The 15,136-nt window shown below is 35.8% G+C and overlaps 1 protein-coding gene across 1 annotated transcript; it reads right to left on the bottom strand.

The window, feature by feature from the left end:
- Nucleotides 1-4,110: 4,110 nt before the first annotated feature.
- On the bottom strand, nucleotides 4,111-14,775 carry LOC147404548 (uncharacterized). Its single transcript, XM_086440557.1, has 9 exons — nucleotides 14,650-14,775; nucleotides 11,744-11,936; nucleotides 11,341-11,513; nucleotides 8,504-8,943; nucleotides 8,336-8,429; nucleotides 7,719-8,065; nucleotides 7,090-7,626; nucleotides 6,913-7,001; nucleotides 4,111-4,680 (listed from the first exon to the last, which is right to left on the bottom strand). Exons 2-9 carry the CDS (start codon nucleotides 11,854-11,856, stop codon nucleotides 4,530-4,532), a joined length of 1,944 nt encoding a protein of 647 aa, XP_086296683.1. The 5' UTR covers nucleotides 11,857-11,936; nucleotides 14,650-14,775; the 3' UTR covers nucleotides 4,111-4,529.
- Between the last annotated feature and the right edge of the window lie 361 nt (nucleotides 14,776-15,136).

The raw sequence follows: 15,136 nt of genomic DNA, 5'->3' as shown, positions 1-15,136 counted from the left end.
GGTTAGATACAAAATCCGAAGGTTGAGATTTATCCTCAGGATAAGTATCCTTGAGATGTGTATTATCAAAATGTATAAATCTCAATCATTTGATTTCATGTTTACACGGTCAAAATCATGTTTCCTATAAATCATTGTTGATGAGTAGAAAAGAAATTCCACCTACATCAATTATGAGTATATTACAACTAAAACCAAAGTCCATTTGAATCAGTTGAGATCAATTTCATCAATCACACAATACTTTAGAACCTTTAAATCTTCCACCAATCAAGTTCCATCTTGTCTCATAATGAGTCAATCTATTGATTTATTGGGTAACACATATGATCATTCTCATATTGAGTAAAGATTTTGACCTAATCAAAATCAATCTCAAAATTTTTACCTTGTTAAGAAAATAACCAAGGATCTCTCTCCATTTTCATCAATAACATACATTTGAGAATCTAACGCTATCATGACCTCCAACAAGCATGATCGAACACTTTGATCAATGAGATCAAGGGTTCATATTAAATCAACCAACCACATTCATTTAAATAAGAAACGTACAATTGCAAGAAAATACTAGAATTTCTTAATATGATATATTGTAATATGTTGTGGACTAATAAACAAGATCAAATTATGGGAAATATTTATTGTATTATGGTGTGGATTGATTAACAAAATCAATTAGCTACGCATATCTAACCAAAATGGGTAATTCAAGAGCAAGCACAACATGTGTCTCCTTCCCCTTGTTGAAAGGAATGGACCCAAATCCATATGGAAAACAATACCAGAATTTAATTAAGAGAATTATATTGCTACATATGTATTGGTGTGTTAATAGCAGCACCCTTTAATTAATTAGTATCATGGTTTTTAAACTCGATATCTCGTCTCATCTTGTTCAGCTCTGATACTGAGTTGACTTGGACTATACGTCTCGTCTCGTTTGAGTTGTCTCGTTCAACATTGAGACAATGATTTTTAACCATTTAAAAAATCTAAAAAAATTCATCCTATTAAAAAATAAATCCAAAAAAATATATAATAAAAAAAAATCGATTTGGGGGGTGAAAGAATAGAAGATTGAGGCATAACTCGGATGAGATTTTGAAAATCTCATCTGAGACGTTTCATTTAACTCGCGAGTTAAACACTTTACTGCGTTGTCTCGTTCGTATCGTTCGTATCGTCCGAGATAATCGAAAATATCGTCCGAGACGACTTGCTTATCTCATGATACGCGGTCGTCTCATAACACTTTGTGAATTGGTCTCGTTGGACTCCAATACCGAGTTAACTCAGACAATATGTCTCAGTCTCGAACGAGTTTAAAAACCATGATAAGTATAAGAAGGTACAGTTTATGTCAACAACCATAGTTTCTTCAGTAGCCCATGGTTTCAAGAACTAGGTTTTGAGATTGAATCCACACATTTAGATCACAATTTGGGCAAACAGATTCTGATTTGAATTGGATGAGTCAATCCCTCCCAACCAGTTTAAACCCATAGAACATTAATCAGCTTCTTTGATTTAAATTTCAAAGAAACTAAATTAATTAAAGCCACCAATATAAATTTGTAAAATGGATCTATTACTCATAAAGAGAATCGTTCTTCCTGACTCTGCTTCAAATTAATTGTTATTTGATAAAAAAGATCATAATAAACTTTTGGTAAAATCTATGTCTTAGTCCAAGTGGGGATAATACTTGTCCATGGAGTTTTGAAATTTTCAAACATCTCAAATATACATATAAAGGTAGGAATTTATCAAATGAACTGCACTCCTGCATATACGTCACAAGTCCATTGATGAGAAAGGGCTGGGGAAAACTTATAAAATCTTAGTTTTATGTCAATAACACGTTTAAATTCTTAAATAACATTTGATATACAAAAAACACTAAACTGGCTAAATTTTTTATTAAAATATATATATAAGGGACAGTTCAAGGGATGTCTTAGAAACTGATTGAGAAACCCATGTTTCTCTTTCGTTGGATCTAGGGAAAGCAACGAGTGACAACGCGGGAGACGTCAATTCCAATCAGTTTTAACGAAACTCATTTCTTTTATATATATATATATATATATATGACTAAAAAGGTTCGGAATGGGTTGATTTTTTGTGAGGATGATATCTGTGGTGAGGGGATCATCCTTACAAAAAATCATTCCATTCCAAAACTTCTAAACCCATCAAAAATGATTTACAAAAATTGGACGGTCTAAAATTTTTCAACTTGTAAACATGAGGCTAGAAGTTTCATAATGGGCTGATTTTTGACAAGGATAATCTCCTCACCATAGAAATCATCCTCACAAAAAATCAGCCCATTTCAAATATTTTTGCCCATATAAGACAAAATGGTGTGTCTCAAAGGGGGTCGTAATGGGGGTCGTAATAACCCGACCCATATATATATATATATATATATATATATATATATGTGGGGGGCGGTTCAAGGGCCATATGTAAAAACATATGAAAAAATAATGATTTTTCAAAATATGGGTTAGACGTTTTGGATTGAGTTGATTTTTTGCAAGGATGGTCACTATGATGAGAAGATTATCCTCACAAAAAATCAGCTCAATCAGGAACTTCTAAATCCATCAAAAGTGATTTACAAATTATTGACAAAAATTGATAAAAAATCGACGGTCCACATTCACTTTTAATGGGGTTAGCAGTTTCAGATTGAACTGATTTTTTTTTTTTTCGGGTGATCTTCCCATCATAGAGATCATCCTCACAAAAAATCAGCTCAATCCAAAACTTCTAACCCATATTTTGAAAATTTATTAATGTTACATTGTTTTTACATATGTTTTCTCATATGTCCCTTGAACCTGACCCTATATATATATATATATATAGGGGGCGGTTCAGCAGTCCTAAAGTTTGTCAAGTTTGGTGCCAAACATTTTTCAAACTATGGGTTAGTAGTTTTGGAATGAGCTGTTTTTTTATGAGGATGATCTCTATGATGAGGAGATCATCCTCACCAAAAATCAGCCTATTCCAAAACTTCTAACCCTATCAAAAGTGATTTACAAAAATTGGACGATCCACGATTCTTCAACTTGTAAACTAGAGTTGGAAGTTTCAAAATGAGCTGATTTTTTGTGAGGATGATCTCTTCACCGTAGAGATCATCCTCACAAAAAATCAGCATATTCCAAAACTTCTAACCCCATCAAAAGTGATTTACAAAAAATGTTTAGTACAAAACTTGACAAATTTTAGAGATCATCCTCACAAAAAATCAACTCATTTTGAAACTTCTAACCCCATCAAAAATGATTTACAAAAAATGTTTGGCACAAAACTTGGCAAACTTTAGAACTGCAGAACTACTCCCATATATATATATATATATGGGAAATGTTCAACACCCTAAACTTTACCCTACACTTCAACAAACGTGTTTTGTCCTACATGGGTTAGAAGTTTTGGAATGGGCTGATTTTTTATGAGGATGATCTCTATGATTAGGGTTGAAAAATCGTGGACCGATTTTATTGGGACGGTTCATGGAACATATGTAAATACAATGATTTTTCAAAATATGGGTTAAAAGTTTTGGATTGAGCTGATTTTTTGCGAGGATGATCACTATGATGAGAAGATCATCCTCACAAAAATCAACTCAATCTGAAATTTCCAAATCCATCAAAAGTGATATACAAATTATTAGTAAAAATTGACAAAAATCAACAGTCCACATTCTAAATCACTTTTAATGGGGTTAGAAGTTCCAAATTAGACCGATTTTTTTTTTTCGAATGATCTTCCCATCATAGATATCCTCACAAAAAATCAACTCAATCCCAAACTTCGAACTCATTTTGAAATTTATTAATGTTACATTATTTTTACATATGTTTTTTCATATGACCCTTGATCCATTCCCACATATATATGATCTGAGTTTTGCATAAAATAAAAAATTATCAACCAAGTCAATTTTGTGTGTTGGGAGGGGTGGGATCGAATTCTATATTCACAAGTCATTCGGACTCCAAACAAAAGGGAAACCGTATCAACTAATGATTTCGTGAAACAGGATCCAAGATATCATGAAACGAATGATATCATGAACAAAAAAAAGAAAAACTATATCATCCAATGATATCATGAAGCAAATGTGTTTAGGACAATAATGTGTGGTCCTTTAGCTATTATCCATGAAAGATAAATTGCATTAAAACAGTGCGAGTACTGCACAAGTTCAGTCAAAAAAATTGAGGCCCACATTGTCAATCCAAAAGAATCAAAATTCTATGACATAAGTTGAGGTTTGGCCTGTCCTGTTACACATTACCAGTGAACCAAGTAGACAACGTCGCCTGTTCTGAGTAGTCAGGTATAGAGAGAATATCTTCACTACACTACTGGCAGGGAAACAAAAAATGATCCCAAAATTCATGGCCAAAAAAGGAAATAATGAGAGCAGGATACGGAACTTCCCATTGCAAAAGAGGTAATTTATTTTTTATCAACCTACATTTGCAATTGATCTGGAATCAATCCTCCTTCCACTTGTTGACATACCTCAAGAAAGCCACCGTTGGATCGTCCTTTGGTTGGGCACGGACTCGCATTGATCGTCGGAGTATAGCATCCTTCATTGCCATCTTGTGAGCAATATCCTTTGATTTCTTCTGTAATGCCGAGCTGCAAAAAAATGACAAAGATCACTATACAAGTTTTTTATTTTATCAACTCCTTAACAATTTCAACATCTTAAAGCCTATAAAGCAGCAAACATAGGAGTAATAGAACTAGAAGAAAGTTTGTTCTGCAAAATAAGTGAAGTCCTCATGACATAAAGAACGTACTACACAATGACTACAAATAAAATGGGAATGTGGCAACCAATTATGTCGAAAAACCAGCATAATCAGAATCTAAAGACCACTGTGGAGAGGTTTTTAGGTTTTCCACTCCTCGAGATGTGTAGCTTTCGGATGATGAGCTCGGTTTTGACTTTCTAGTCTTTTCCTTTAGATGGTCAAACTTTGACCTCTTGCTCCTCTGATGTCTTTTGATCAGTTGTGAACAGAGAGGTGGAAGAGGTGGTCGAGCTTGATTTTAGGCCGTTTTCGTAAGATTTTCATTTTGAATTTTTCTTCCCAAGGCCTTCTGCATGTGGGTTCTCATAAGCCTTTTGGCCCTCCACACCTCGGGCAAAGGATTACCATTCACTTCAGTTGATGACCCAAGGTGCTTCTTGCATGTACTTCTGCTCCATGACCGACCTCCCTAGCTGATGGCTTCGACTTCCGTCCTTGATCTTCACCTTTCTCCTTTGGCCGAGTCTTGGTTCACTTCCTACTTGAAGTAGGAGCGATTGGGCTTTCTCTTCTGACGACAGCCCGATTCCTCGTCCTTGGCCGACAGCAGGTCAAATGTCTCTTTACGTCAGAAGACTTGACTTTAAATTACATTCTTATGTCTCCTGCTTCAATTTGTTGATCCCTTCTCTTCCTTTGCTGACTTAGGACTTTCTCGTCTCTCCTCAGACTGATTTTTCTCCTGTCAAACTTTACTCCTCTCTCAACTTCTTCTTCTTGCTGACAACAATTTGGATCTTCTTCACTGCTTCAAAGCTCGAGAATGACAAAGGACTTGAAGGTAAAAGGTAGGGGGCCCTGGTGTGAGGTCTGACAACATTCCTCCAACAATCTTGTCAGTATAATCTTACATAGAATAAACAAACTTAAGCAAGGAAGATGATGAATGGTACAGTTGCAGAGACTTATATTTCTAACTCACGATCATCCTGCCAACCCAACACTCTTTCTTACACTCCCACTAAACCAACCTCTCTAATGTCTTTCTTGGTTTATATAGTCAAGTTCTCCAAACTAGTGTCGTTATGCTACTAATCCAAGGGTTCTACGAATTATCCTATTTGAGGCTTACTAGAGTGTTTTGGGTAAGGAATGCTAGTAAGATTGGACCTGATGTGTAAGTGTAGTAGGTTCTTAAATGTGGAGAGAAATATCTATGACTTGTAACGTCTCGTCAACTAGATTCAAATCTTTCTCAAGCTTATCTTTGATATGCTCGATCTTGGGTGTTTATCTCTGATGCCTATTTTGCCAGTGTAATTGTGGTCTATATCCTGAGCTCAGTTTATGTAACATGGCTATTTAGTTAGCCTGTAGGTCATTCTTCTGTTCTTCATCTTCCTAAATCTTTTATGTCCTACTATCTATCCAGATGTTCTCGGTCAATACCATGCTCCTAAGATGAGATGTGACCTACTCTTCTGTGCTCATACTCCTCATGGTTCTAATCCTAATTTTAGTGACATACTTCTCGGTCTATGGATTTGCAAAAGTCTAGATAAGTTGAATCTTAGTTTCTACTTTCATTACATGTGTCCTTATCATGTGGTGTGACAAACATGGTCCCCACAACCACCATGTAAATAAACCAGCTAATATTTTTTCACTCAAAGCCTCAAGGCACAAACATCCAATGTCCTTTAAAAATATTAAAAATAATGATTCAGAAAATCACACCAGAAAAAAGAACAAGTCCATAGCTATTTGTTGGAAGCATAAAAGACACAATTGGGGAGCCACTACACACTTACTATTTTCGGGACAGAATTTGCGAAATCTCACTAAGAAAGCATGCATGCTTGGGTTAACAGAATAGTGTAAATAACACTTCAGAGTAGACCAAAAAGAAAGGAGGAACAAGACTGGCTGAAGTGACCAGAAGAAGAAAAAAAATAGAAGGTAAGAGAACTTCAACAAAATAAAGAGACTTCTTAACTTACATGTAGCAGGATAAATTGACCAGAAGATATTTTCTCAAAACAGAGGAAAGAATTATAATATTTCATCCAAGTTTTTGAAACTCAAAGAAAACCTCTAGGACTTGTAGACTCACCATATCTTACGATTGTATTTTTCCAGCTGTCCTTGAAGAGCCATCTCTCTCTCGCCTTTACGATTAAGTGAACCCATCAAAGCATCAAGCTGTTCAAAGATGGTAGGTTGGAATCATTACATCATTACAAAGCAAGTGGAAAAAAATCATTTATACTTTCAGGTGTAGCATGATTACCTCTTCCTTCGCACTGTAATAGCCCCACATCTGGGAATCTGAACTCTCAACAAAAATTCTCCCATCGCGGCTAAAAAACCAATACCTGTTGTAGTTTCTGTCTTTACCCAAAAAATGATTGCATATAAACCATTTCCCCCTCTCTGGAGCATCTCCATTCTGTACTTTGTTACAAACATTCTCAGAAATGTGCACGTTTCCTTGCCCATTCTCCAGATTATGTCCCTGTATTAATTTCTTGGGGTCTGACTTTGCTTTCAAAAGTTCTTTCTCTTCCCTCCTCTTTCTAGCTTCCCTCAGTGCCGCCTCCCTCTTTGTGGCATCAAGAGCCCGCTGATGTTCAATATACTTATCCAACTGTTCCCTCACAGCATCAGTTGCAAGGGCCTCAGCAACCAATTCCCGAAAGATTGATAATTTAGTGTAAGTATCTAATAGACCATAACGGCCCCGCTTTATGGTTGCTATGTAAGTTGATAATTCAGGTCTCATCTCTATGAAGCCGCACAAATACTCCGTCCAATTCATTAACATAATCTGAGCCAACAAGAACATCATAGCATGCCCATAATAAGTCATAAAGCAAGGTAACTCTCCAGTGAAAGCAAGAAAATTGCAGATTAAAGTACCTTTGATTTCCTCTTTTTTTTCTGCATGGTCGTAAAATATTCACCTTCCTCTTTGATAAGCAAACTAAGAATTGCTGAATGTGCCTCCACAATGAGAATGAGATTGTTTCCCTTGTGGCAGATAGCATTTTCAAAATCTTCCAAAGAGAACGGCCACAAGTGCAACAGCTTGCTAAAAGAAGAGCAAAAATCCCACACCATTAAAAGATCCCCAACACAATCCATTGGAACCTTAAAGTCACTTGATGGAGAAGGGCGATCGGTCAAAACAGGATCATCTCCATCAGGCTGCACTAGAAGATCGTCGATTGGATACTTAATGGGTTCTTCTTTTGGCTTTTCAGTCACTGAAAATCATAGATGACACAAAATAGAGTGAGTTGTTTAAAAGCAACTGAGCATTTAAAATATAGCAAGAACATGAACATGTTACTAAACAATACTGAGTTTAAAGATATAATATAGACTCCAAATTCCACCAAAAATTGTTACATTTTCTCCATTTGGTGTGACAATTCATCATCAGGATCACTTTATCTACTTCATACGAATGGGATAAGAAATATTTGCAAGCAGATTATACACTCATCTAATGCGGATTCTATCTCTCCACCTACCTTTCTTTGCTTTCTTGATCTTGGATAAGCCTTCATAATTTTCAGCCTCCAACTTTTTCCGTTTATTTTTGTCGATTTCACCTTCTTTGGCATCCTGCATGCCATAAACATAAGAATCATCGAAGTTATAAATTCCACAAAACTAGCCAAATTAGAACAGAATCTTACCAAGACGTTTCTCTTGCCCTTGTTATTTTTCCTTTTCATTTCATTGCTGCCAACACATCCATCCTGAATGGAAACTTTGACTCGTAACTCTTCAGGAGGTTCAGTCGAGACTCCGTGTTTCCTGGCCAATTCTTCATGGACCACCCAGGGAGCACTTTGAGAGGTAGAATCCCTAATAAAAGACTTTAGTATGTGTCTGCTAAAAGGAAGCTTTTTGCGTATCAGATCATCTGCATTTATAGCTGCACTACCCGTTACTTTCTTGTCTTCATCCAACCATCCTACTTCATAACGGATTTGGTCAACATCCTTCAGAACCTTCAGTATTTTGCATGGGCAAACAGAATTATCCTTCCTTCCATGCAACTCTAAACCCTCTGAAAAATGTCCCTGCATCTTCATACATATTGAGTTGACAAGGTCTTTCAACCCAAGTGTACCTGGCAAAGCATTGGATGTTATGAAATTCAATAGTGTAGAATGAAAGTGCAGATTACCAATTCAACAGAAAACAAAATTTAGAACTTGGTAGTAGAATATAACAACTAAAACTAAACTTGATTAATCAGAGCCGTATGTCCAGATAAACCGAGAGGTAGTAACTGTAACAAGAGTGATATCAGTACCAAAAAGAAACAAACTTCATAATTTATAAGATTCATTTAATCTAATTAAAGAAACTTATCTAGCAACATATGGATAACATGCAATGTTTGGAGGTATTTATATTTGTTTCAGAATATTTTTGAACATTTCTAATGCACGTCAATGTGAAATAAGTGTGGCTTTTTTAAGTCTATGGATATTGGCAACATAGACTTGGGTTTGTCTTGGCTAGAATTTAGATGAGTGCTCGCTTAGATAAGGTCTTGGAATTCGTGTCCTCTTCTTCTAAAGAGAGGTATTTATAGCCTTCTTCACTTGTCATTGTCATGATATTGGGTGCCCAATGCCCAAACGCCACATCACTCCATTCTTCACCCAGTGGAAATCACGACCGTCCCTTCTTCCCATTCTCTCCTTGATCGCATATAGCCATTGGTTGTTTCCATCCAGGTCAACCCCATCATGGGCACGTGACCCCCAAACATACGTCACAGAGGGTGTCTCCTGACCGGGGCGACTTTCATATTCCTTGTAAACCCAAGATGCCACTCGGGCGGTACCACGTAGGATAGTTGTACAGTGTGGACCCCACATCACTTAACTCCCTCTTCAGGGCAGGCCACCCTCACTCAAGTTACTGATTTCATTAAAAACAGGCTTACCCAGTGCCAAGATCAAAATATAAAACATTATTTATGAAACCAACATAACCATTTTTATGGGGAAGGTGCTAGCTAGCCTAGTTGATAAAGTCTGCTGGTGTTGATACCAAAGTCCTTAGTTCAAAACCCACCCTCACCCGAATTCCTGATTTCAGTAAAAATAGGCTTACCCGGTGATATCACCAAAAGTTTTGGGATGGTACCAACCAGCTCAGCTTAGTTAGTGATTTTAAAAACAGACTTACCCAGTGGCAACACCAAAAATAAAAATAAAAAACTACTTTTTTATTGATTTGAAGCCACTGTTTCAGATGGTTTCAACTCCGTTTCAATTTTTTGAAGGGAAAAAAAATAGAAACAAACATGATTTTAAGCCTTGAATTCATCCACGTCACTATTGCGTAGCTAGTACCTATCATCTCAAACCGAGAATCAAAAGGATTTGGTGAGGAGAAATATGAGGGATCTAATCTCATAACCTACTTTAAGAGCATGTTTCAGGGTCATAAGAGGATAATGTTTCGGCCCAAATTGAAGTCGCCCAAATTTAAGATTTATACCACAGTGATTCTGCATGAGCTTGCTAAAACTTATACCATGTGCACAACCACATGAAGTTTTATAGGCAAACAACAATAGCAACAAACAGTACAAGGAAATGCATACGTAAAATCTATTATTTTGTCCTAAATTACTCAAAATATAATGTCGAGTCCATATCCATTTTTTCAAAGTTTGTTGAATCTGAGATTCCATACTAGTGTCCGAGTATTAAAGCTATACTTGTATCCATGCAACATGGTTGTGCAGCTGTGCATACAATAGAGATAATTGTCTATCCGATGAGCAACCTGGGTATGCCTATGTCAATGTTCTAAGTGGAGAAACCATTTTAACAGGGTAAGAAATATGCAGTAATAGCCCTTGAACTTTTTCCCAGAATCCCTTGAAAAGACCCCATAGAATATTTGATTACACCAGGCTTACTCCAGCCTCAATGGAAAAATAGTATGGAGCACCTAAGAACGCATCTTTACAGACCATAAACTATGAGATCACCCTAGCATGAAAGGCGTTTTTAATGTTGTGTGAAGGATTACTTGAGCATTTCAAACTACACACAATGTGATGAAACCTCAAATCCAGATGCATGGACAATATTTACAAATAAAGTATGCCACAAGCTCGCTAAGCCATTCAATTTTATAGCATAATCATATAGAGATCAAATGACACTCTTAGGAGATTTTCTTAATGATAACCAAAAGAACAAAACCTTGTTGCAGCTAATTCACTTTATCTTCCAGTTTTTTTTTTTTAACATTCATGGTCTTTTCGCATCTTCAATTTTGATAGAATGTAAAAGTGAAATTTCAAACTCAAGATTTAATGGGAAACCAAGTTATATCAAGTCACCTGTTTTTTTGGCAAATAGGTTAGCTACAAAGAATAATTACTCAAATAATGAAAAGAGTGCAATCAACTGAATCATAAAGTCTGCTACCTGTACTTAAGAAACATTTAAACAAAATTCAAACAAGTAAATTCGCATTAAGCATGAGTTCTTACTGAATTGGATCATCTGCAATACAAATGCCATTAATTCTTTGGGGAACTGTTGAAGCTTTTCAGTTGCATGTTGCTCTGAGACCAGAGCCTCTTCATAAGTTAAGTTTGTTTTCCCAGTAACTTTACATGTCCAGATTCTTTGGCGATATAGATTTATTCGGTTCAAATATTCTCTGGTCTATGTTAAGCAAAAATAAAAAATAAAAAGATAAAAAGGTCCCGCAGGTGAAAATAACGACATTATCCCAAATTGCTAAACACAACACAATTACATGCTCTTCAAACAAAGACTTCTAAAAATTAGTACAAGTTAATTGGGATTGAAAAGAAAATTCTTCATAGAAAGCAAATGCAACCAAAGAATGTGGTCGGGGAAAGATAATGAAATAACAAATAAGGATACTGATAATCCTTAAATATCTCTTTCGTGAAACGAACTTGGAAAAAAAGCTCGTGTGGATCAGAAACATCGGACGGTTCCAACAGAGGGAACGGCTTTTTTCTAAAGAGAGGCATTGGAATGCAGTCTATCACCAACAACGTGCAGGAAACAATAACCAATTTGGGAATTAACTCCAGTAAAACCCACGAAATGCCTGTTTCATCAAAACAAGCAATTAAGAAACACAAACTTAGGTTGTATACGAGCTCAATGGCAATAAATAGAGCCTTAACAATTCAAGGATGGGTTTTCTAGAGCAACCCACAAAACCTTTTCACATGAGTGGTGGGAATTCCTTCATCCATGGAGCTGAAGTCGCAAGCTACAAGAGTCCGTGCATTTCATAACCTTTGCATCTCGTCAATATAGCTAGTTTCAATGAAGAACCAGAAAACTCTACCACATAACAAAATGATTTATGTTTCTTCTGTCCTTTATTTCTTTAGAAAAAGAAACAAAATAAATATCATAGGCTGCAATTTGCAGTGGAAAAGTACAATATATAACAAAGTGTGCCTGTGTTGTCATTGGCAAGGACTGATAGTACTGTCAATGTGGCCAATCCAGAGGACCATCTGTCAGATAGATGACTAGGATTGTCCACAATAGCCTCCATTTGTAAAGTAAATTCCCGCCATTCCAGTCAAGAGGATTAAGTGTTGCTCTAGAAATACATTTTCAGTTTCTCTAACAATTATACTTTATTTATCAATTCCCACAATGAAGTATTTGAAGTTAATCAAAACAACTCAGCATTGTAATAGCTACTGCAATATAAAATACAAAACAGCATTCATAAATGCTCCCCATTTGAGAAGAAATGCCAAGAAACCTACATAAACACCCAAAACATATAATTTTCTATAAGCTATCAAATATTAAACAAGGCATTAATCTAAGCCATTTGGTTGCTCTTAGATGCATCATCACCACACTAATTAGCTAGTTTGTGTGCCTCTTACCATGGTTTTTAAACTTGTCCGAGATCAAGACGTATTGCCCGAGTTAACTCAGTATCACGGCTGAACGAGACCAACTCACAAAGTTAATTTGAGACGACCGCGTATCGTGAGATAAACAAAACATCTCGGACAAGATTTCCCAATATCTCGTCCGACACAAACGAGACCTCACAACAATGAATAAAACGCGACTTAAACAATACGTATCAGACGAAATTTTCAAAATCTCATCCGAGTTAAACGAGACAAACGAGTTAAACGTCTTCAACCCTATCTTCTTTCACCCAATTTGATTTTTCTTCATCTTCTCAACCAAGTGAACAAAAAAAAGTAAGGTTTTGGGGAAAACTTCATATTTAATTTATTTATTTTGATAGGTATATATTTAATTTATTTATTTTGATAGGTATATTTTTATTTTTATTTTTATTTTTAATTTTATGTTTTTTTGACTTCATGTTTTAATAGGAATCATTTCTGAATTTTTTTCAGAATTTTTCAAATTTTTTAAATGGTTAAAAACCATTGTCTCTATGTTGAACGAAACGAAACATATCATCCGAGTCAACTAGGTATCAGAGTTGAACGAGACGAGACGTGAAACCGAGTTTAAAAACCATGCCTCTTACTGTACACCCATACAAAATAGAGTTGCTAAGCTTACCAAATTGGGTCACTACAATCACCAAATTACAATGATCATTTTATATGGCTCCATCCAAGAAGTGGCTGATCATTTTCACAGTGCTTGGATCCAAGGTTAAAAATAGGGTAGGCTCGTATTACCCGATTTGTTTCTACTAGACCGAACCACAAACCAGTATGAAGCAAACAAGGTTGTGGTACAGTTCAAACTGGGTACAGGGAATAAAGTGAACCCACACTAACCAATTTGTAAACCCAACCACTCTGGCTTACTGACTTTTTTTTTAATTGGGTTCAACAAACCCAAAGTGAAAATAAAACATAGTTTTTTGAGAAATTTGGTTATGCCTCCTCCTCTTCTTCTTCAAGTATACATAATACATAATACGTATATAAAAAGAGAATCAAAACTAGGAAACAAATCCGTTTTAACTCTTATAATGTTATAGAAGTATAGTTGCATCAATAACTTGCATGCTTAATTGTATATAAAGACAATCAAACTGAACTAATATATCAAACTACAGAACCTAAGCGAACCAAGAAACAGATTATCTTTGCCTACCCATACAAACCGGGTTCATTCTAGAGTGATGAACCATAACCTGGATTCAAACCGGACGAACCCACGAACCAGGTAACATAGGGTGAGACAGCTAGTATCAGACCATGTGATTTTCCATTTCAAGACTCAAACATCACAAACCAACACCCCCCAAATCCGATTACAGTGAGAGGAGAAAAAAGTCTAACAAGAGAGGTGCTCTCACTCAAACAACAAACAATTACGCATAAAAAACATCCTAAAAAAGAAAAAGAATAATACATCGCATCTAATATACATGAACCATGCTACCGATTGAAGTCCAAATTCCTGGAGAAAAAAATGTTAAAATCACCGAAATTCTTGGATAAAAAAATCAACATCAACCAATGGACCTTAACAATCGGGTAAAATCTGAGTCCATTAAACTCACATCCTTCGCCATTCTCACCTTAAAAAAATCAAATGAGAGCTCTTTGAAATTCATAATCAAATAAAACTTTGAATTCCATCACAAAAGGTTCAAAAAATTCGAATCGAATAGAAATAAGTCCAAATATGTAAAATATCAGTGCTCGAAGATTAGGGTTGCTTTTGACCTAGAATTCGCTGAAATTGAGACCGTTTCTAGTCAAAAGAAATTCAAAATAGAGCTGATAAATCGAATATTCGAATAGAATTAAAATAACTTTGATCTAATCTGTATGTAATCGTACCTGAAGATTCAGAAATCTCAAAGAGGGGTGAAGAACTGTAAGCTTGTTCGTCGTCTTCGTGTTCTTGATTTAGCGGAGAAGTCTTCGTTTCTCTGCGAGCTTCGGTTCTTCCCTCGTTCCAGGAGGGAAATTATAAACGTGTAACTAAATTATATACACGTGCGATACACGTGATATTCACCGCCAAAATCAAAAAAATGGGTGGGTAATACTAATTTTAAGATATTCCCTCCATATTTTGGCGAATATTTGAGATACCCGCTTTTTTAAACTGATATGGCATGCCCTCTTTGACCTTGGTCTTATCTCGTAGACCAACAAAAAATAATCTATATTCATTCAACCATAACTTTTTCTTCTTAAAATCAGTTCCCCATTTGACCTTGGTATATTCTCTTGTAGAATAACAAAAAATGACCTCAATGCCCTCATCTTCGTCATGCAATGAAAAACCCTCTATTTTTCTTCCTAACACCAATAATCTTCG

Source organism: Akebia trifoliata, chromosome 4, assembly GCF_017979445.1.
Source record: "Akebia trifoliata isolate Shusen 1 chromosome 4, ASM1797944v1, whole genome shotgun sequence".
Classification (NCBI taxonomy): domain Eukaryota; kingdom Viridiplantae; phylum Streptophyta; class Magnoliopsida; order Ranunculales; family Lardizabalaceae; genus Akebia; species Akebia trifoliata.
The sequence above is the reverse complement of the archived record's forward strand: the minus strand, read 5'-3'. Positions and strand labels throughout refer to the sequence as shown.

What these genes read in the sequence shown, in the direction of transcription:
- LOC147404548 (XM_086440557.1), bottom strand. Translation starts at nt 11,856, where the DNA reads ATGCCTCTCTTTAGAAAAAAGCCGTTCCCTCTGTTGGAACCGTCCGAT. An exon ending in GAGATATTTAAGGATTATCA is followed by an intron (nt 11,514 to 11,743) that starts GTATCCTTATTT and finishes AACATAGACCAG; the next exon opens with AGAATATTTGAACCGAATAA. An exon ending in ATTACAGTGCGAAGGAAGAG is followed by an intron (nt 7,002 to 7,089) that starts GTAATCATGCTA and finishes ATCTTTGAACAG; the next exon opens with CTTGATGCTTTGATGGGTTC.